We start from the raw sequence: 24,134 nt of genomic DNA, 5'->3' as shown, positions 1-24,134 counted from the left end.
TTCTGATTTTCTAATTGGTTAATCTCTGCTCTTAATTTGGTTATCTGGCTTCGTCTAGTAGCTTTAGGTCCCATTTTTTCTTGTTTTTCTAGCTGTTTTAGTTGCAACATGAGATTATTTACTTGGCCTGTCTCCATCTTTATAAAAGATTCTACTATTTGAGCTCTCTATAGAGGCTATCATGCTTCAGTTAATTCATTTGTAACTATCTGCACACTACCTTTACATACGTATAGATTTATAGGCACATTTTACCTACCACAAATGAGGGAAAGCATGCAACCTTTCTCTGGGCTTTGCTTACTTCACTTACCATAATTTTTCCAAGTCCTCCTCCTCCTCTTCCTCCTCCTCCTCCTCCTCCTCCTCCTCTTCCTCCTCTTCCTTCTTTTTCTTCTTCTCTTCCATCTCTTTTTCTATCTTGGGGCTTGAACTCAGAACCTGGTCACTGTCCCTGAGCATTTGTGCTAAAGGCTAGTGCTCTACCGCTTTGCGTCATGATATCAATTCCTCTTTTCTGGTGGTTTATTGGACATAAGAGTGTCATGGACTTTCCTGTCTGGGCTGACTTTGAACCTGAATTCTCAGATCTCCACCTCCTGGGTAGATAGGATTACAGATGTGAGCCACCAGTTCCCAGCTGTTCCAATTCTATTTCCTTATGAATGGTGTAGTATCATTTTTTTGAACAAATGAGTAAAATTCCATTGTGTATCTACCACATTTTCTTGATGCATTCATCTCTTGAGGGGTTGATTCCCTACCTGGGTTTGCTAGTTATTTTGGAAATAGTATCTAGGAAACTATTCTATTCAAAATGTCTTTGATCTGCCACTTGCTGGTCTTGGCCTCTTGAGTTACTAGCATTATAGGCATGAATCCCCTATGCCTGGCTAGACTATTTTTGTACCTGTATTTTTTTATGATACTGGGGTTTGAATTGAGGGGGTTGTACTTGCTAGTCCCTAATGCTTGAGTCATATACCTAATACCTTTTGGGATAAGGTCTAACCCTTCTTGAACCACATCCTTCTAATGTTGCTTCCTGTTGGCAGATATACATACCATGCTTACATTTTTTTTTCTGATGAGATGGGATATCACCAACATTTTTTCTGGTTTGGCTTTAAACTATGATCCTCTGAATCTCTGCATTTTCAGTAGTTACGATTATAGGTGTGAGTCACCAGTTCCAGGATAGACTTCAGACAGAATATTTAGAGGCTGAGTGCAGAACAAAAACCATATAATTTTCTTTCTTTCAAAAATAGTTTCATGAGTTTTGGCATATGCATGGATTAAATAATTCTCATAACTTTTGCCTCTCAAAGTAATCTTCTAGAACCTTGGAAGTCAGGCATAGAGTCTTCACTTTGATATCAATTCTCATAGGATAAAGGTCTGTGAAACCAGGGAGCAGGAGATGGAAATACAACTTGCTTGCTTTAGTACCACACCGTGTGAATTCAAAGACAGGGAGAAGGATATAGGGATGAGACCAAGCAGAAAAATCTAACAAGGACTCACCTATTTCTGAGTGTGAGAACAAATGTAAGCAGTAGCTTACAATATGTAGAGATTATTATTTCTAAGGAAGTGAAAATTCAATTTGAAAGAAGATTGGGGGTCATCAATAGATGCAATAAAATTTTATTTCTCTAAAAGTAACTATTATAACAACTACAAACATGAAGAATTGTGCACTGAACGTCCCTAAGTTAGCACATGGTTCTTATAATGAAAGGATGTCTCAAATTAATCAACTGCATAATAATTGATGCAGTCACTTTACAGATACTAAATTTAAGAAGATTGTACAGTATATATAAATTTGTCTTTTTTTCTATTTTGTCCTTAAATTGACAGTTGGAAGTCTTTAGTCTTCTAATATGTTAAGCAAAATTGCAACAAATATATATAATTTTTTATGATACTACTCAGGATCCTTTGATCAAGAAGCCACTCATAATGAAACCCAGATACATTTCCCCAAAGTGACAAAACACAGGTTCAGAAAATACTGGTGTATGAGTTTTAGAAGAGATATTGATAGAAAAATATCACCTCATTTCTTAATTACTTAATTTGCTTCTACTGTGGTTTGAACTCAAAGCCTCAAGCTCTTGCTTGGCTTTTTCCTCTCCCAATTGGCACTATCACACTGACAATCCTATATTTTTGGATGAATTGGAATAGTCTAGAGGACTTTTCTTACTGAGAGTGACTTCCAATCTTATCCCTACATCTTATCTTCCTAAAAAGGTCATATTATAGAGGCAATCCTCAAGCTTCCAGCTCCCTTGCTTATGTTTTATTGATCAAACCATGCAAAAATATGCTATGGAAAAGAAACTTTCATGAGATGGGATGGGAAATTGCCAGTATGGAAAGACTGATTTGGGCATGTCTCATTAAAGCACATTGTAGACAACATGCTGAACAATAGTAACAAAAAGCTTTCAATAAGTCTCAGAATTTAAAGCAATATGGCTTGCACTGGCTTGATTATTCCTATATTATGTAGACAGATTCAAGTAATATTGCTACATGAAATTGTAACTTTGTACAGAGAATTTAAGGGGCATCATTAGAATGAATATATCAGTAAATGGTGTATAGCTGGGTTAAAATTTAGAATTAATTAGGTTACTACATGTGTGTTGCATTTTTTTGCTAGTCCTGGGCTTGAAGTCAGGGCCTGGGCACTGTTCCTGAGCTTCTTTTGCTCAATGTTAGTACTCTACCCCTTGAGCCACAACATCACTTCCAGCTTTTTCTGTTTAGGTGGTACAGAGTAATCGAACCCAGGGCTTCATGCATGCTAGGCAAGCACTCTACCACAGACCCATATTTCCAGCCCCATGTGCTGCATTCTTAAAGTAAATCACTTAAAATTGATAGGAGGGAGGGAAGAAAGGGGATGAAAAATAGGACAAAAGGGAGGAGAGCAGAGGAGGGAATGAAATTCAAGATAGGGAATGGAGGGAAGGAATTAAAGGGAAAACAAAAGTAAATGGTGACAGAAAGAGTGAAAAGGAAAAGACAAAGGTAGGGAAAGGGATAGAAATGAAAGAATGAAAGGATCAAGAGAAGGAAAAAGCAAGGGAGGAAGGAAACAACAAAGAAGGAAGGTAGGAAAAGGGAGAACAGTGGGACTGAAGAGAGAGAAGGAAGGGAAGAAGAGGAGGAATTGAGGAGGGAAGGTTCATTTTATGCTTTGGACCTTAAGCATTTGCCACATGAAAACACTTCAGTCAACTAAATATACATGCCTTCTTTCTTCCTTCCTTCCTTTCTCCCTCACCCCTTCCTTCCTTTCTTATTTTCTTCCTTTCTCCATCCCTCCCTCCCTTCCTACGTTCCCTCCATTTTTCCTCTGTCTCTTTCATCTTTCTGTGCAAATTAGAACACTTTCTACCATGTAGACTGGATTTGTTAACTTGCAAAAACAGATAATTAGGAAAAATAATAGTTCACTAGTATGCATATAGAATATGTTTAAATGATTAAATTCTCAGAAAAGGAAGAGTATAAGAAAAACTAAATGTCAGAGATTGCATAATGAAGACACTAGAGCTAAATTCGGCTTATTCTTTATGATTTTTTTCCCAAATTGCATACTAGCTTGCATTTAAAATATACAGAATTTTCAAACCAATATCTCCAGTGATCTCCCTAATAATGAAAACATATGGAACCTCTATTAAAGTTCTGAGTTTTAGTAAAACTGGAACTGGAGTGCACCCCATCATCTCTGGACATTGCACCTTTCCACATACTTGTGTACATTTCTTCATTCACGGTGCTTGTCTGCTCTCAGAGCATGTGAGGGTCCACGTTAAGTTGCTTTAGTGCTGGTGATAGAAGACATATTGATAGTTCCCTCAGTTCTTTACCTGTTAGATCTACAGTATTCTGAGGGGAAAAAAAACCCACCTTTTTCTTAAGGCAAGCATACAGTATTAGTCATTCGCTTCTCTAAATTTACCTTTAGTGCTGACAGTTTCTTGCTTGTTGGCTTATAGAATTGGTATAGAGAAAAATTTAACCTACATCTATCGAACTAACTATTGACTGATCACTTCATTAGGGCTATTCACTCCACAAGGAGAATGAAAGATATCTTTGCTTTTTCATCTCAGATGTCTTTGAACTTTCTCAATCTGATGAAATTATAGTCCACATTTGACTTCTGCTAGAATTGTATAGAAGACATAACAATTCATTGTTTTTGGGTTTGTTTTTTGTTTTTTTTTTGGTCGGTAGTGGGACTTGAACTCTGGGCCTGGACACTGTCCCTCAGCTCTTCAGCTCAAGGCGAGTGGTCTACCACTTGAGCTACAGCGCCACTTCCAACAATTCATTGTTGAAACACCTTTCCTTAAAAAAAAAAAACAACCTTGAACTAAATAAATGACAGTAAGCTAAGTAAAACTTTAGTGATTTTCTGACATTGATTATGTGTATTGTTAAAAACTCAAAATTATGCATATTAATTTTAAATGTCTTGATAAGTCAAATATGAATCATAAACTACTATGTCCAGGAAAGTGTCCTGAGGTTTTCTAGCCATGGGATATTTTAATATTCATAGTCATTACTGGTAACAGGAAGCTCAGCTGACACAAAAATAAGAGATGTCTGTCATTTGCTAAGAAGTGAAGCTTTTAGTAGGTTGCTTGGTGCTTGCAAACATTGAATATTTTATTTGAAGATATTAGCACAAACATCCCAATGCAGCTAAGTAATTATGGTAATTTGACAATAATATATTATTCTTTCAATATTGGTCAAGAGATGGAAAAGAGCAGGCACAACATACTTATCTGGATTGAGATTTTTTTCTACGTTTTTTTTTAGTTGGCCTATTACCCAACTAAAAAGTCACCACAATCTTTCTTACAATTGTGTTTCCACAAAAATTCCTACATCTTTGTGTTACCCAGATGCAACCATGTGTTACAAATACTCTCATCACACTGTTTATTTCAGATACTGCAATTCTAACTGAAAAACCCAGACTAACAAACTAGTTTTACATAAAAGAAGTCCCCTTACAAATTGAATATTGTCTCCTGAGGACAAAAACAATAGTAATAACAACTATTTGGAACTAGATGCCCGTGGTCACACCTTTAGTCCTACTCAGGGAGGCTGGGTTCTAAGCTTACCTGGGAAACTAGTCTGAACTTTTGGTTCCCCAAATAACTGGACCAGAGGTAAGGATCAACTAATAGTGTACCAGGTGAACATTTAAGCCATGGTGAACATGAGGTCATAAGCTAAAACAAACAAACAAACAAACAAACAAAACACCAAAGCCAAGAAGAATGCTTATTTCAGAATAAAACTTTACTATACTGACTTCACATCTAGCCTGACCATCTATTGAACTGTATTAACTTAGTTACTGTAGATTACTGACTGTAGAAAAAAGCATGGTTCAACATGATAGACCTAATTTGTTGTGTTATTACATCAGAAAGGCAAGATACATAAGATGGTTGCTTTTATATTAACAGAGGAATGCTATTAATCAGATATAATGTTCCTCTGAGTATGCACATAATTGCACAGAATTTGAAGAGATTGGTAGATGGATGGTTGGATGGGTAGATGGATGGATAATTAGATGGATTTGGTGATTGAATAGACACAGAGACTGATATATTTCATTCCAAAGAAATTCTATTGTAATCTTAGGGAATTTGTTACATCTAGACAGGAAAATAGTAGTGGATGAATTAGGGTGCCTATCAGGTGGAACTATGATCAGGAGAGAAAGAAAATATCCACGTAAAATATCTAAATTTGCAGAAATTGAGAAGGATGGGTGAGTTCTTAGTGAGCATTAGTATTTGATACAAACCAGGCAAAAGAAATACCCTTAAAACGTTCAATTCTTGAAAGATGAAAATTGCAAGGCAGTTCTAATTACATGAAATGGGTTCTGCTCCTTTTTTTTAAAGCTGTGATATGTGTTTTACAGAGAGCAATGTCTTCTATTTTTTCTAATGAAGTAAGGATTGTGCTATTCCAACAGGAAACTTACTTCTTATGATTCTCCCTTTCTTTCAGCTTATCTATTCTTGCCAAACAACATCTATAGATGCAGATATAATCACAGGCTGCATTAAATAAAAGTTGAAATATTTGGCATTTTCTGTAAGTAGGAAAACTTGCTGTGTAAATTTATGCAGAAAATAGAATATGACCTATAGGGTTCTAGCAAAGTCAATAAAACTTCAGATGCAGGTTATTTCTAGGTGGGAGAGGATAATAAGACTAATCTCTGGGGATAAGTGTTAAACCATGCTTGCTATTTAATACTTTTCTATGCTTCTGGACATCTTATTACTAAAAATTACTTATGATGTAGCTTCAAGTGCATAGGAAAACCCTCGCAAACAAATATTACATTTTATTCATATTGTTGCTTTCACTGACAGTAATATTTTCCCAAAGCACATAATGACTAAAACAAACAAACAAAAAAAAACTTCAGTGTCAATCCTAAGATCCATGAATTAGGTATTAGATCACCATTCCTATTTTTGAATATTTTACATCTTACATCTAAACAACCTGTGATGTTTTATCCACATAAATAGCAAATGGAGCCACAGATATCAGGAAAACTTTAGTTATCTTTGAATTCAGCTTTTAACCATGACTACATAATATTATTTTATTTAATCTTGGAAAACCCATTTTCCTACACTATACCTTAAAATACAAGGTTTTATTGGACTCTAGTTTTAGGTTATTTCATTGGGCTATATATGGATATGAACAAATCTTCTTTGAGAATTTTTACTTAGTGAGTAGTTTAGGAACAACTGCTCTGAGGTGCCTGTCTTTAATGATTGAGACATTGTTTTTTCTTCAAGGCAACATTCCAGGTTACCCAACAAAATCAAGAAAGGCTGTCTAAAAATCTTAGCACACTTCTGTTTTCTGTGTTTTTCTGGCTGTTTTTTTTTCTGCTCAGTATTGGTACACTTTGAATCATTGTGGAAATCTCTGCTCTCCTCTCCTCATTTCAACCCTCTCTCCAATTTTTATCAACATCAATTAACTGTACAAGGCAGTTTCATTTTGACAAAGTCCATATGTACATACTATATATATGACATTTTATTATGTTTGTAGTTATATAAAGAAGTTATCATTAAGCAAATTCATTTATAAACACATCTTGATCAATATAGATGTCACACCCCTTTCATCATTCCCTCCCATCCCTTCCAAGCCAACTCTCCCCGCTTCATGCTTTTTTTAGTTCCATGGGCTATGCAACTGAATGTTATGACTGCATATATCAAACTCACCCCTCCTCCCTCCACCCCTATCCAATCCCAATATATCTCTGTGTTCCATTTTCATATGTGTATAGAAAGTACGTCGACCCTATTCACCATCCTTCATCCTCTCGGTTAACTCTGCTTTATCCCAGCCAACAAACGATTCCTCTAATTGGGGAATTCTCTTTTCCTGGAAATAGTTAACCTAAGCTCTCCTTTTCTAGGTTCTCCATATCGAGACAAAATCACCATAGCAATCCTTCAGCTGCAGGAGGAAGGCAAGCTGCACATGATGAAAGAGAAATGGTGGCGAGGCAATGGCTGTCCGGAGGAGGAGAGCAAGGAGGCCAGTGCCCTGGGGGTGCAGAATATCGGTGGCATCTTCATTGTTCTGGCAGCCGGCTTGGTGCTTTCAGTTTTTGTGGCAGTGGGAGAGTTTTTATACAAATCCAAAAAAAACGCTCAGTTAGAAAAGGTAAATATTACTTTCTTGCAATTTAAAAGACTTATTTTTATTATGATAAAACACAAATGAAATGATGTGGGTGTTTTTTTTTTTTTGCGGGGGGCGTTGTTATCTTTTAAACCAAGGAGAATGCTTAAAAGTATGGCTCCCAGTGTCTTCTGTCATTCATCACACAACAAGCATTATTTTTGTGAAATATAACATATTTCACAAAAGGACTCTTGATCATCCTCATGATTTTCTTTTTTAAATCCAGGTGTAGCTAGTTTCTGAATGAATGGCTATTTCTATTTCGGAATAAGGAGAAACTTGTTTAATTTAACTGCAGTTAGTTTAGTGGGAGGGGTTACTTTATGAAGAAGCAAAAATCAGAAATTAGTTAGAAATTAAAAACGAAGCCAACAGATGAAAATATTAAGAGGCAGCTACCTAAGCATTTCAAACAAGGGAGTAAAATTTGAGTATTTCATTTAAATATCTACTAAATTTGTTGTTAAAACGTCTTAGAAATAATTATCAGTTTTCCATGATAATGAATGTATGAAAAGACGTTGTTTCTTTCATACCACTTAATAGTATTCATAAGGAGTCTTTTATTACCTTGTCCCAGAGTCTTTACGAGAATATGTACCACCTCAAAAATGTTGAAACTTACAATTTTCTTTGTATTTTAATACATTTAGCCATTTGTATAAATGCTTTTGTATACTATTCTTGTAAAGTTTGTGACTTAACCTGAACTCTATATTTCTAGTTCTATAATTTCCTCGTGTTTAAAATATGAGGAAATATATAAAATCATTTTAGAGAATATATGTTGTAATTTGTATGTAAATTTATAGCCCTAGTATAAATTAGCATTTTGAACTCTTCTAGCACTTTATCAGTTTATTTGTATGTAAACATCCTTTTTTTGTTTTAATGGAAAACAAAATTATTGTCTTAATCATAGAACCTATAAGAGTGAGTTTATATTCTCTTTAATTCCTGAAAGGTTTATTAAATTTTATTGGTAAATACATAGTGCAAAAAAGTGGCATTTAAAAAATAATATCAAGGGCTGGTAGCTCAGTGGTATAGTGCTTGCCTTGCATGCATGAGGCCCTGGGTTCGATTCCTTAGCAGAAAAAGCTAGAGGTGGTGCTGTGGCTCAACTGGTAGAGTGCTAGTCTTGAGCTGAAGAGCTGATGGACAATGCCCAGGCCCAGAGTTCAGGCCCCACGACTGGCAAAAAAAATGTATATACATTTATATATATATATATATATATATACATATAAAAAATAGTGCTACAAAGGAACATATTGTGCTAGTATTTGAAATACTTGACCTTCTTTCTAAACTATGTTGGAAAACATAGTTGAAAATGTCTTCCTTGGCATTGCAAACATGAATACTGACTTCTGGAAATCAGAAATTTAATTACATAATTGTTTCTATTTGATGATAGTACTTGAGATGTATAGATGAAATATTTGTAAATATTTCAAAATATTTATTACAGAAATGAATATTTTGATAACCCATACTGTCTCTTCTTAAATATTTTTAAATTTTGAAGACTTCAGAATATCATACAATTTATTTTCTTAGTACACTAAGGCTGGTTACTCATGGCAAATATTTGTTGGACTTGTGGCTACTATTAGACTATGGACATTTCTTGTGTCATTATTTCTTTTATAGTGTCAAAGTTATCTTTGAGATTAAATTTGAAGACTAGGAGAAAAAATATTTTCTCACCAAGTACCACTTTACTACAATTTACCAATAAATGTGATATTTGTTATTCAATGCTCATATACAAAATTTATAAAAGGAATTTGAGTTTTTAGTGGAATCTCAAGTCATCCATATGTAATGTTTTTTTAAAGTAACATCTTGATGGTAAAATAAACAAATTGAGCCTGACAATATGTGGTGGTATTTAATTGTCCTTATCTTAAGGTGTCTTGTTCATTTGGTTTATGTAGGTTATGTCCCTAACACTATTCTTTATAAAATATAAAGAAAGAGTATGATCATTTAATTTTGAAACTAAGTTTATCTCATTGTTATTAAGTACAACCAACATGGTTGAGTTTTTAAAATACTAAGTAGACCACTTGAAGTTCTACAGATCTATATGACCTTCTGAAAATAACTAAAAGGAAGTTAGTGTATCTTTTTAAGCAGACACAGATGAGCCTGGTGCAATGAGGGAATACTTGTAATACTAAGTGATACTAAGTAAATATTATAGTACTCTCCTCAATGCTTTCTTACAATCTCGATAGCTTCCCTAATGAATACCAAAATCCCTAATTTATCATAAGAGACAATGCAGGACCTGTTCCTGTACACTTGTGTTTTCCTCTTTATCTTCTTTTCTTAATTATGTCAAATTATTTTACATTTCCCAAAGTTAATCTTTCATTTTGGCTGGAGAAAAGCTTGTCTTTTTACCTACCTTGCAAATTTTGCCATTAATTTTAAATTAAACATTAAAAACTGGGCATTAGGAAGTGGAATTGTGGCTCAAAGTGGTAGAGCACTATTCTTGAGCAAAAGTGCTCAGCCCCAAGTTCAAGCCCCATGACTGACAAAAATAAATGAGTGAATGAATGAATAAATAAATAAATAAAATTGAGCATTCAATTTCCCAGAAGGATTACCTAATCAACAGGTAAAATGAGCATACTATCATTTTACAAGGCTGAATAGGGATTTAATGAAAAATTGGACCCCCCCCTCCCTCCCTCTCTCTGGCTAAGCTGCTCTCAGGTTGTTATTATCATTCTACATATTCTTGTCTTATCAATAAAGATGGAAAATATGCTTTTCTCACATGAACCCATTTCTATCAGTAAGCTTAGGAATCTTTTCCCAATGAATCCTATGTACATTGTCATAATTTCTTAGTACATTATTAAATTCATATTTGAATTCTAATTAGAGGCATCTTTATTAAATTGTTATATTTTCTTCCCTTTAGGCCAAGTTCTTAGTGGTTTTTGTCATTTTGTTTTGTTTTTAATCTATTTCTGGGATCTCTCGCTCTCTCATCCTATCCAACACCCTTTGTATCTTTTATTTTCATGATTAAGATTTTTGGCTCAATTTTCCATTTTTTTCATAAAAATTGTCTTCAGGTGGATTACACAACTGTTTGATAATTTATTTGATTTATTTAAATTGAACATAAGGTATTTTTAGTTTTATTATTAAATTTACATGAGTACAAACAGAAGTTTCCAATTTACTTACATTTATTAGATTGTGTCTTTGACCTCTTAAATTTTAAAAATGATGGAAACCCTTGTGAAATTACCAAGCAAAATTTATTAAGAACCACAGCCACAATGAATTGTTTCATGTATTCAACTTTAAGTAAGAATGTGTTATTAAATATTCCAACCTCATATTACTTAATTATGTTTTCTCTTTTCTTCTTTTCTTTCTTCTCTGGTTACATTATTTTAATGATATTATTTTATTTTAAAAAATAAAAGTTTAAATTTGCTGTCAGATACAACATATACATAGAATCGTTACATAGAATAGTTAAGTATGAATTTTATAAATAAAATAACTGATAGGTACCCAGTATGGCTCAAGCCTGAAATCTTAGCTACTTAGGAGTCAGAGATCTGAGAATCAATTCTAAGCCGTTCTGAACATACAAATATAAGTGACTTATTTCTAGTTAACTATCAAGAAACAAAAATTGGAGGTGTGGCACAAGTGGCAGAATGCCAGCTGTGAGCAAAAAGCCAAGTAAGAGCACAGGCACCGAGTTAAAGCCCCAGTAGCATCACCACAATAAAATTACTGGTAGATAATAAATTTCACTAGTCAGTCTTCCCCCAGTGTTGTTGATGATGAAAAATATCACAAGAAATATAATTATTCAATTATGAACACAAAAAGTCCTTTTTTAACCTTTATGTTATAAAATATTAATAGGAATGCGTACTTCTTAGTAACTAGTCTTCCTCCTATCTCCAAGTTGCTTCATAATTAAGCCTACTATAAGAATTTATTTTAAAAGAACAAGCTAAACATAAAATCACAAAATAAAATTGAAATCTGTGGGCCTTAGAAATTTTAAAAATGTGAAGCCTATTATTTTAAGAGTTGCTTTATCTTAAGTTCTAAAATAATGGCTTTTATTTCGATAAAAACTGTAATATAGCTAAGATATATGACATCTTATTTATTCAAACTTTTTGATAAATAGTATTTTTCCTACTATTTAGAAAGATACCACAAAGGGTTTTTTCTTGTGTGTATTATATATATATATATATATATTACATATATATATATATTACATATATATATATATATATATGAAAAATACCAATCTACAAACACCTTTATATTTGATTTTCTTCTGGATTATCCTTTTATCCTTTGACTATATTGATACTTAAGGTATGACTAGCAATAAAATTTTGTCACAAACATTTGTTGAAAAGGTCTTGTCTACTCTTTATGTACTTGCTTATATCTCAAAGCAATGTTTTGTATATAGAATTTTGTTTTCTCTGGCAATTACTATAGTATCTTGGCTTTGTAAAATAATTAGAATACTTTAATTTTTATAAAATTATAGTATGATTGTTGTTCATTAATTTACATTTAAATGACTTATCAATTACAGACTATCCGCATTTAAAAGATATACATAATTCTGTCTTTGGCTTTTTAGCAAGAGTAGTAGCAAACTTAGTTTGATATATTTTGTCAGGGTTCTATAAAAATATTTTATTCCTTATGTAATTGCAAATGATTTTTCTTGTTCAGATTCTGTATCTTAAATGACTTGAACATGAATTAAGTTTCCTGAGGAAAAAAATTAAGTGATCATAAAAGAATTTTCATTTTCTAAAGCATATTTATAAATATGTCTGAGATAATTGTTGCTTAGTCATTGAAACTGTGTATATTGAACACTTGTATTTAAGTTTTCTCTGGGATGGTTAAAGTATGTATTATTACAGTATCTCAGTCCTCCTACGGTAGTTATTTAAGATATTGTCTCTTTTAGACTAGGTAATTTTTGCTAATTTCCATTGGTAAACCTTGTGCAAAATAATTTGTAAATAGTGATCCTTTCATAGGCATTGATTGCTTAGAATAAAATTTAAAGGATACATATGTTATTTTCATTTATAGTTGATGAACATAGAGTCTGTTTTCAAATTGATAGAAGGTGGCTATAGACCAGAACAATAGAAACACAAATAAATGAAACTATCATTTTGGTAAGTAGAAAAGCAGATGTTTAGATTAAATCGATAAGACTAGGGAACCTATTTCTTAAGAAACCATATTTCAAACCTGTCTGAATCTGCACTTCATAGAAAATGTATTGTCCTGACATTCCCACCTAAAAGTTGCTTCACAATGTTTAATTAATTTTAATAGTAGTGTTTTATTAAAAATTAAATTTATTTAAGAAAGCATGGTAGACATTGTAGTAAATTATCAGTAAAATTTTATTTTAACATTTACATCATTTTCCCAATGATGCTTATTTTACAAATTACAAAATATCTTCACTATCCATATATTACATTTAATGCAAGGAATTTTAACTGCATTTTCTGTTTCAAAGGTTAAAAGCTTTAAGCTGGCTTACTGTGAAGAAAATATAGCTGCAAAAATAAATCATTATTTATTACTTAGTCACTATGAGTAAAGTTTGGATGAATTGTCAATTTTGTATTTTATTCATGTTGCAGTCATTAAGAGAAAAGCATCATTCAGTTTCTACACAAAATTTACCTAAGGGCTAAACAGGCGATGTTTAAAACGTACCTTTATGTGTATTTTCATGAAATACAATTAAATAAGATACCTCTCTTCATTTTACTTACTAACTTGCTACCAAGTTATCTAGAGGATTTTCATGTCAATTGTCTATAATAATCAATAGTCTTGTTATTCCTATATAAAACAGTTCAAAACTAAAATTTTAGCTTGACATATAACAATTTTTCTATCTAAGTTTTACAAATGACTAAAGATTTTAGAAATGTAATACCTCATTAGGTATAAAACATCTCAGAGAGCCATGAAAATGCTATTATCTACATTATGCAGATGAGGAGGAGTGTCTCAAGGATAGACCTTGATACCCAAGGTCAAAGAGACCAAGTCCAATATTGTTTGAAGCACACTGTAGAAAGTGGAGTTTGAATATTTAATATGTTTCTTGACTTTTTTCTCAAAGTCTATTGAAAAAATATGTAGATTAAGAATTTGAATTGGAAAAATAGGCTATAGACATTGATCCGTATTGTTGTATCACTTTCCAACTTATTCAGGATGAGTTTATGTTCTTGCAAACATATTTTAATTTTCCATGTGTAAAACTGTTTACCCTTTCCTTTTTAAAAAAGTAATAAAATAACTAGAGTCATGAACCAAATTTATTTATACTTTGATTTGAACAAAGCTTAGGATCTTTAAATGCTAGCTGCAGGGCTTAGCTGGATCAACCATTTTATTTTATTTTATTACCATTAAGTGGTTGTACAAAGGAGTTACCACTCAATAAATCCATTATAAATTCAATGTATCTTTTTCAATACCATCCCTTTCATCATTATTCCCCATTCCTCCCAAATGAGCTTCTTTTTAAGTAGTATTTTAAGAAATAAGATATGAAATCCTGTTATTTTAGACAACATTGATAAAATTAGATATTATTATGTTTGTAATAAACTGGCAGAAAAATTATTTATTCCATGACCTCATTCACATGTGGAATCTAAGAGTTTATCTCATAGAGCTTAAGAGTAGGATGTAGAATTGGGGGCTGGAGGGAGGGTGAGAAGGAGGAATGAGGACAAACGTGTGTACTGTTACATTTATATCGGAAGCAAAAGCTCTGGTGTGGTATTGCAGAATGAGGTAACTATCGATACTAATAGTATATTTCATGTTAGGAAAAGCTAGAAGAATGTGTTTGAATAGTTTCTCTTTATGGAAATACTAAAGGAAGAGAGAGATTTTACACTGATCATATCACCCAGCATGTATCTATACATGCAAATGGTATTACCCCTAACAATATGTGCATTTTTCATGTGATATAGGATCTTACATTTTCAAAGTTCAGATAATCAAGATAAGTCAAGGTTTTGTTCAAGTAACTTGGCATAAAAGGGAAGCTGTTACATTTACATAATTTCTATCATCCTTAAAGACCATACATTGTAACAACTTTATCTTACTGGAAGAGAACTTGTTTAGAATTAAACATTAATTATCTACATGTTTTGAAAAGATGAATCATATGACTATCAGCAAAAATGTGATTATTGACATTGCTTTTTAAAATGTTCTACTTTTGTATTGACTAAAATGGTGGTAGAGCTTGTCAGGCCTTGAAAAGTAACTTTTGTCATTAAACTAGAGGAAGTTTAAACATATCCCATGATGTTCCATTTTTTTCTCTGTCTCATTGTATTTGGAAAATGAATTATGAAAATACTGAGTAACTTTTCATCACGTTCGAATTTTCTTTAATTTTTTAGAATATTTGTTTATGTTTATCATAAAATAATATAGGCTACTAATTCATTTTACTAAGAATGATAACAAAATTTCTCCTGTCTTCTTTGTAACTTAGTAGGCGAAAAAATTAAATATAGCAAGAACACAATCTAGGTGCAAAATCTTATCTGAGACCAAGATCAAAGCAGACTTGAGTAAGGAAAGTGTAGGATGGGAGTTAAGATAACAGTCCCAACTCTGATACCAGTTGTGGGCCTAACCTTGGATATGCAATTTGGCTTTTTCGTTTCTGTAAAACCGTACTGATTAAGCAACAAGATCACTGACTGCTTCAAGGCTTATGTGAATAGTATAACATTTAGAAAATCATAGCTGGAATAAAACTGAATATCATGATCAAAGTTGCCACATATTTTTGAATATGAGTATTTTAAGCAGCCATTTTTCTTTCTTTTCTCTTTCTAAATTGTTGTCGGTTGTGGTGCTTGAACTCATAGATTGGGTGTTGTCTCTGAGCTCTTTTGCTCAAGGCTAGTGCTCTGCCTTTGAGCCACAGCACCACTTCCAGTTTTTCTGATGGTTAATTGGAGATAAGAGGCTCAGGGATTTTCCTGCCAGGGCTGGGTTTGAACTCTGATCCTCAGATCTCAGCCTCCTGAGTCAGTAGGATTATAAGTGCAAACCACCAATGCCTACCTAACCAGGCATTTTCCTGATCTCTTTGCTTTAGTAGCTATATCAGGTAGCCTTAGATCAGTTCTGACTTCTGCTGCAAGCATTAGTGCTTCGTTTCTTCTTTTGTTGTTGTTGTTGTTGTTGTCAGTCTTGGGTCTTGAGCTCTGGGCCTGGGCGCTATCCCTTAGCTCTTCAGCTCAAGGTGAATGCTCTACCACTTGAGCCACAGTGCCACTTCCGGTTTTCTGAGTGGTTTATTGGACATAAGAGTCTCACGGAGATTACTGCCCAGACTGGCTTTGAACCGCAATCCTCAGATCTCAGCCTCCTGAGTAGCTAGAATTACAGGTCTGAACCACCAACATCCAGCTGATATTTTTTTAAGGTTGCCAATTAAAGATAATTAAATCAAAAGAAAAGAAATCAATGTATTATTTAATATAACCATTACAATTAAATATTGGATATTATGTCTTACACATGTTTTATTCCATTTCATCTAGTGAGGTTATTATTTAATAAGCTCAAACCTTCTCCAAATATTTACAGTTACTATTTTGACTTGCCCTGACCTCATCTGATTCACAATTCTTGAACAAATTGGCCAGTATAGTCAGAATGTAACGAGGTGTTAAAGAATGGACTGCCTGTGTGTTCAGAATGGTATAAGAAACTGGTTAAAAGATAAATGCAAACAATGAAGCATGTTCTTTGATATACACTGGTGGATATTAGTACCCTGAGCAACAGTGAAGGATATAAGAGCGGCTCAAAGCCATTTCCACAGATATTCCCTAAGAACCATATACAAAAATTATTGGGAATTTTTCCAGGTAAAAACTGGAGTACTGTTAAGTTACCTTTATAGCATAGCAAGACACATAAAAGAGATTTTTATCCATGAAGAGTCATGTAACAGTGTGCATTTAATAGTAACATATTATATGATTTTGGTGACAAATAAATACATTTATTCAACATTGAGATGAGCTTAAGATTTACAAAAAGCACTGTTCACTTTTTCATCCATTGCTGGTCTAAAAAAGTAAAATTGAAATATGTCAGTTTTCATGATGAAGCACATTTCCAACTAGATGTACAATATTTAATGTCTCTGTGCTTCTCCAAATGACATATTATGTATGTACATGTACCTATAAAGTTGGAAGTTAAACTATTAAGAATCAATAATTCTGTAATACCAACAATGATATTTTTGAAAATACCTATGAACTATATATGTGTGTTTTATTAGACTCTATCTGCCAAAGGGCTTTTTAAAAAGGCAACGTAATTATTATAAAATTCTTACTTGTAAGATTTACAAGCCTTTGCTATTTCAAGAATTAGGGTTGTGTTAATATGGGTTGATTCATTCAGTATAGCAAAATATGAAGAGTATTACTTATTTAATGCAATTATACATGCTAACAGCTCAAAGATGTAAATTTTCATTTCAGGAATCTTCTATTTGGTTAGTGCCACCATACCATCCAGACACTGTTTAGTAAACTTTTGAAAGTTACTAAAAGAGGTTTTTAATAATGGTTAGTATCCTTGTGGCTTTCTTTTTTCTTTCTGTAGTTTGTTAACTAAATGTGGAAAACCATTTTTACTGTTGTTTGCATTCTTAGGACTACTACTCTTTATTTGAAGACACCATGTATAGTATCCATTTCCACCCTATAGGGAAATATTTTTAAAAGATTTTCCCCCTTCCTCTCTCCTACCCTTCCTCCAGTTCTTCTTTCTTCTTTTCCTTCCTTCTTTCTTCCCTTTCTCCTTCCCCCACTCTTCCACTTCCCTTCCTTCCTTCCTTCCTTCCTTTCTTCCTATGTTCCTTCCTTCCTCCCGCCCTCCCTCCTTGTTTTTCCTTTCCTGCTTCCTTTTCTTCTCCCTTCTACTCTTGTTTATTTATGGTAACCTAGGAAACACCTGTTAAGTCCACATGAACATTTTAAAGACTTATTTCCCTAGTTCAGTAAAAGTCCTTGAAGTTTCCAAACATTATCTGAAGTATGTAGAACAATCTCTTTCTTGAATAACACCAAATTAAAACTTTATTTAATGATGACGGTAAAACTTTGGCAACATGCACTAAGAGTAAGGACTCTAACACAATTCTATATGATTGCAACTGTAGATACACAAATCAGTATCAAGATAAAGATAGGTAATTTATATTTACATTCTAGAGCTTTAACAGATGGAGAGAGAGAAAGAAGGGGGGAAGGGAGAATAAGGAGAATGCTTGCCTTAGTAAACGAGTAAGTAATATTTTATTATATCTTTAAATCCATTTAATTTGCCTGTCAATTCCAAATTCTTACTCAAGTCTTAAGGTCAACAAAGTTTTATTGGATTTGAATTATTCTCTAAATAACAAATAACTCACTGTATAATTTTATTAATAACATAACATATTGGCTGATATTACATGATAAATAAGTACTGGCAAAATTTAGCTTCTTCAGATAGAAGTTAATCAAATGATATTTTGCATTATGCAAATAACATTATGGATCTAATTAAAAACTCTTGACTAGAATTTTCATGTATTAGTTTATAAAATAGAAAAAGTCTAAAATGGTAAAGAAGATTATTATCTTTTAATTTTAAGATAGTTTCTAATTTGTAAATGTAATTACCTTAAGAATTAAAAATTATAAAATATCAAAATATTCTGGGCTTTGGAGGAGATTTCTTATATTTTAGCATTACAAATTTTATATTTTATATAATTTCTTAAATATATATGGTTTTATAGTCTGAAATAATGCAAGGTATTAGGCATTGCATATTCTCAATTTACCAGAAATAAATCATCATTCCATAGCTGGGAGTTCTGTACATTTATAAGACCTTTTCTAAGAAAATCCATTACTTAGTTTCTCTTTTTTATATAGCCAAAAATAAAATGTCTGAAAGTTGAAATTGCCAAGTAAAGGTATGAGAAATTTGAAGGAATTTGTTCAGATTAATCAAAGTTATTGTTCCAACAATGTAAAGATCATTCACATCCTTTAACATTTTATGATGTCAATGGAATCACTTTCTCACCATGTTGTATTATCTAACCAATTTTCTGTTAAATGTTTCAACAGAGAGCCAAGACTAAGTTACGTCAAGACTATGTATTCCTCCCCCTTTTGGAGTCAGATTTTTCCATTTCTACCGTGTTGTCTTCATCATCATCTTCATCATCATTATCATCATGTTCTTAATAATTGCATCTCATAGTAGGTATTAAGCAAGAAACAGGTGTGACCATATTCTGACAACCAAATGACATATAGATACTTCAATTGAAGTACAACTCATAAATATTAGTAGTGTATAATTTAACACAGAATAAATAATACATAGCAGTGACTCTGTAGTTAATGGACAATTCATGAGCAGCATTTAATCATCACTCATTACAATTTCTAATAAATTAATGTTTTTGCTAGTTCATTATTAAACAATCACTAAAGTTTTGCATTATAGTCTGCTAAACTTCTAAGAGAAAAAAGAAAAAGAAATGCCTTTCAACAATTGGAATTAAAAACATATGTTAATAAGAATAAAAATATAAGGGTTAAGTGTAGTTATTATTAACTTGATCAATAGTTGAAGAGTACATGTGTGCATGTTCTTTAAAATTTAGTCATTTTGTTACATAGAAAACCTGGAGGCCATCAAGAAAAACATGATGATGAGTGAAAAATAGTGAGAGCATAAAACTAAACAGGGTGAGAATAATGAGCCCAGGGTAAGGGCTTTCTAAATAAGGTAAAACTTGAGTCATATCCTGAGCTAAGGGATAAAGTTGGAGCTAGGTTCCCAATAAAAGAACTCAGCAGGGTTTCAGAGCAAGGATAACCGAAGGAGACAAGCAATATGTCCAAGCAGAGAAAGCTGTGTGAAAGGAAAGAAAGAGAGTTGGTAGGGCGAGGGGCAGAAGGGTGAATCAGAAAAGTCAGAATATGAGTTAGATAACAGAAGATTTGGATCTCACTTGTTTTCAAAGAAGAAAATGCTAGTAATATTTGACATTAAAAGAGAGATTATCCTGTTAACAGTGTCCCCTTGCTGATGAAACACAATAGGCAGAGTTTGGAGGAACACCAAACAAATTGTTTTAAAAAATCTATAAAGGGAAAAACAAAAAACAAAAACCTAGAGCTAGGTGTCAGCGGCTCATACCTGTTATCCTAGCTACTCAGGAGGTTGAGATGCAAGGATCGTGGTTTGAAGCCATCTGGGTCAGGAAAATCCATGAGACTCTTCTCTCTGATAAACTACTCAAAAAAGCCAGAAGTGGCCTGTGGCTCAAATGGTAGAGCATTCTCCTTGATCCTAAGAAGCTCAGGGACAACACCCAAGTCCTGAATTCAAACCCAGGAACTGGCAAAAAAAATACAAAGGGAAGACATGGCCATATATAAATGTAAAGATCCCAAAGCAGGGCCCAAATCATAAACCTCGGTGCCAGGATGTTGTGTTAGAGTTACAGGTGTGACCTGCAAAATGTTGTTACCTTCTTCTTAATTAATCTTTGTCCAATACATATAAATTTAATTAATTCACAATATTGTTATGAATGTCACAAAGGTACATGCATTCTAACTACACTTAAAACTTCAATTTTATACATTATAATCTACCTATACAGATATAGATGTATATGTGTCATTACATTTTTTATCTTATATGAATTTGGAATCAGTATGATAAATGAAGAGTAAAGTAACAGCACCTAAATAAACCAATAGGTCTTTCCATTTAATTTTATCATGCTCTCAAAGCACTTTTTTAGAGTTGTGTAAGTTTCTCATCCATGTACACTCGTTTGATCATTGTTTACAGTTTTGGTCCTTGTACAAAAGACCCTAATTTGAGAATTAGCCCATATAAGTTTCAACTGTAATTTGTAGTTTGTTCATGAATCTGATCTATGTGTAACTAACCCACATGTATCGTAACCACAGATGGGAATAGAGACTATTTTTTTTCTGTACTCATACATTATGATTCCGAAGTATGATTTAGAAGGAGACCAAGCTCCAAATATACAGAAGATACAGAAAAATCTATTGCTAAAATGATGGGAATATATAATATACATATATAGATATATATGATATATATCAACATATGTATATCATATATAAAATCACTTATTTTTACCATGAGATGAATTCTAGATCTCAAATTGATGACAAAATTAAAATACTATTTGTTTGTAGATGTTTAAAATGTTACAATTTGTCCTATTTGATTAAATCTTGTTTGTTTCTAATCATCACCCATGTTTTATAGGAATAATCACAAAATATGTAATTAACTACTAGAAAATATTTTTTATACTTTTATGTCTGTCTGAGTGCTGTTTTCATTGTTTTCAAATGTACAAGGAAAAAATCCAAGTTTAGAGAAAATTTGCATATCTCATCTTAAGAATTGGAAAGCAGTACATTTATTTCAACAGTGGATTTCTGGTACAGATATGGGTATACTTGCATTTCAGTTGTAGAGTAGTATTCTGTCCTATGCTAATCAATTTGACATAGTGTCATCAGAAAAAAATATAATTCAATATGAATATGTATGAATTACATCTTCATGACCAAAGAGGTTGTTTTTTCTTTCTCTTTATTTCATCAAGTGGAAATTTTCTTTAAACTAAACCACTTAGCTGGCATGTTTCAACTATGTGTTCTGTATTCAAAAATGTAATGTAACAATTTGTGATAACCTTTATAATGAGATTTACCATACCTCCAAGGCTACTATGTTGGCAAGTCTGTTGAGAATGATTTTGACACTGCTTGGGGGCATTTGCAGTAGCTCTGTTTTGTAATGTTCATTTTTTCTGTGTTCTTCTGTAGAGGTCCTTCTGTAGTGCTATGGTAGAAGAGCTGAGGATATCTCTGAAGTGTCAGCGTCGGCTAAAACACAAGCCGCAGGCCCCAGTTATTGTGAAAACAGAAGAAGTTATCAACATGCACACATTTAACGACAGAAGGCTGCCAGGTAAAGAAACCATGGCATGAAGCTGGGAGGCCAAACACCCAAGCACAAACTGTCGTCTTTTTTTTTTTTCCAAACAATTTAGCGAGAATGTTTCCTGTGGAAATATGCAACCTGTGCAAAATAAAAATGAGTTACCTCATGCCGCTGTGTCTATGAACTAGAGACTCTGTGATCTGAGCAGTTGCGATGATCAGACTTGATTTACAAGCATCCTGGATCAACCAAGTTAACACGGGGTTACACTGTTTATCATGGGTTCTCCCTTCTTCTGAGTGAATGTTACATACGCATTTTTTGTGGCTGGTTTCAAATGCAGTCCAATGAGAAATTACAGGTTCTTTCTGAAGCCCAACTGTTACCAGGAGATGGAATATCAATGCCCAATGGCAAGTAAGAGTCTTTTAAGCAAATAAAAAGTACTGAGAATCAGCAAAAATTGTAGTGATACAAGAAACAGTACAGTTTACCGAACACTCAAATAATAGAGGTGATCATGTTACTAGCCCCACCCTCACACTCAGTATAATTATCATCTGAATAGGCATTATGTGTTTATAGGATGTGAAAAACATGTAATGCAAAACACATCTGAATTCCATGACAAATGGAATATAAAGCCAATCTTCATCAATTCTTTTTTCTTCCTTTTTTCTTTTCCCCCCTGATAGTCTGTGTCAATAATTGAGATAGAAATTAACCAAGGCAATAACGTTTTCTTTCTTCAATTTATCAAGGCAGGAGATTTCCTGTGCAACTCTACCAGATTCCTACCTAATTCCCTGATACCCTTCCCTTCCCCTACATTAGAAATTTAAAACAAAAGAAGAAAGAAAAAAGCAACACTTGTTTCACTGATTCTGAATTAAAGAGATGGTGTTTTGTAATCTCAAATTGTAAAAGAGAGTTCAGTACTGACAGCTATGTGAAAGACTGAAGCTTTTGTTCTAAGATTCAGATATGTCAATCCAAACCTTCTAATCTGCTTTAAATGAACTTGATGGAGTCTGGGCAGATCATGGGGATAAGAGAAAGGGAACTTGTCATCTACAGAAAAGTCTGTGCCAAGAACTTTGAAGTGGACTGCGTTGATCGGTACAGTCACAACGTTAAATGAACAAAATTCTTGAGCAGTTTTTTTTTTCAAAAAAAAATGTTCAGGTTTATTTGTGGAAATGCAAGATTTCTATGAAAATAGTTTTTGTATGGAAATTTTTGTAATACTTTTTATCAACAAAATAAGAACCTGTGTTCCTGTCCGGGGTGTTGCTGTCAAGCATGAATGGTAGTGCGTGTGCACCACCAACGTTTGGTGAAAACTATTTTTATCAAGAAAAAAAAAAGGAATCATAGAAGAGAAATATTTTCAAGTTAGATAATATAAAAGCTAGGTGCACTACCACCACTGCTTACCATGCCACACCCCAGGTTTCCATGAGGCTGACAACATGCTGTAGTGAACAATTGTGTGTAAAACGGTTAAAAAAAAAGACACAGACCTCTTGCCAACATTGTGATAACAGTTGAGTGCACACAGTTTGCTGTTTGAATCCAATGCACAAAATTTAAAAAAATCATTAAAATTATGTCCATTTTACTTTCAGCTTTGACTTGGGTTTTTCTCTTGCATGTGTAAATGAATACTTCTACTCCTCTTTTCATTCAGGAAAATACTTACCCTGATGTCTTGTGAGGCATCAGGCCCTACAGGCCACTGCTCAATTTCCTGGAAAAAGAAGATTAAAAATAAATAGATAGATAGATAGATAGATAGATAGATAGATAGATAGATAGATAGATAGATAGATAGATAGATAGAGTCCTACTCAGAACAAGGCAAACCTGGACTGTGATAGAAAATGTCTTTAAAGTGAGAGAGCAAAGTCATTCAAAAATCATTCTAAATTTTCAGTCATGATCTAACTTCTCTGTTGAGAGGTTGTTGGGAATATTCCTTTATATATTTGGTGTTCAACTCATACCCTAAGAAGTACTTACAGGTGAATTATTCAATGTGAATTACTCAAAGGAAAAGGAGGATTTGGACTCAATATTAATAATCAGTGATAGCATTTAGATGTCAACATATTACTGGAAGTTTTTTTTTCCTCAAAAATTTATGAACAAAGAAAGGAGAAGAAGCCCTGTGAAATATTTATTTGAAT

At 33.0% G+C, this 24,134-nt stretch overlaps 1 protein-coding gene across 4 annotated transcripts in view; it reads left to right on the top strand.

Moving 5' to 3' along the window:
* The window catches only part of Grik2 (glutamate receptor, ionotropic, kainate 2), a 563,545-nt gene extending 539,934 nt beyond the window's left edge, over positions 1-23,611 (top strand). Inside the window, exons 15-17 of one of the 4 annotated variants that reach the window (XM_013022386.1) lie at positions 7,529-7,779; positions 19,059-19,193; positions 21,828-23,572. In XM_013022386.1, coding sequence (XP_012877840.1) covers positions 7,529-7,779; positions 19,059-19,178 — 371 coding nt within the window. In that variant the 3' untranslated portion in view covers positions 19,179-19,193; positions 21,828-23,572. Of the gene's footprint in view, positions 1-7,528; positions 7,780-17,414; positions 17,502-19,058; positions 19,194-21,827 lie in introns of all 4 variants that reach the window. The other 3 variants (XM_013022387.1, XM_013022388.1, XM_013022384.1) reach the window with 3 other exon arrangements.
* Positions 23,612-24,134: the final 523 nt, after the last annotated feature.

The sequence above is a fragment of the Dipodomys ordii genome, unplaced genomic scaffold, assembly GCF_000151885.1.
Source record: "Dipodomys ordii isolate 6190 unplaced genomic scaffold, Dord_2.0 Scaffold62, whole genome shotgun sequence".
NCBI classification, from domain to species: Eukaryota; Metazoa; Chordata; class Mammalia; order Rodentia; family Heteromyidae; genus Dipodomys; species Dipodomys ordii.
This window is presented reverse-complemented; position numbering and strand designations above follow the sequence as displayed.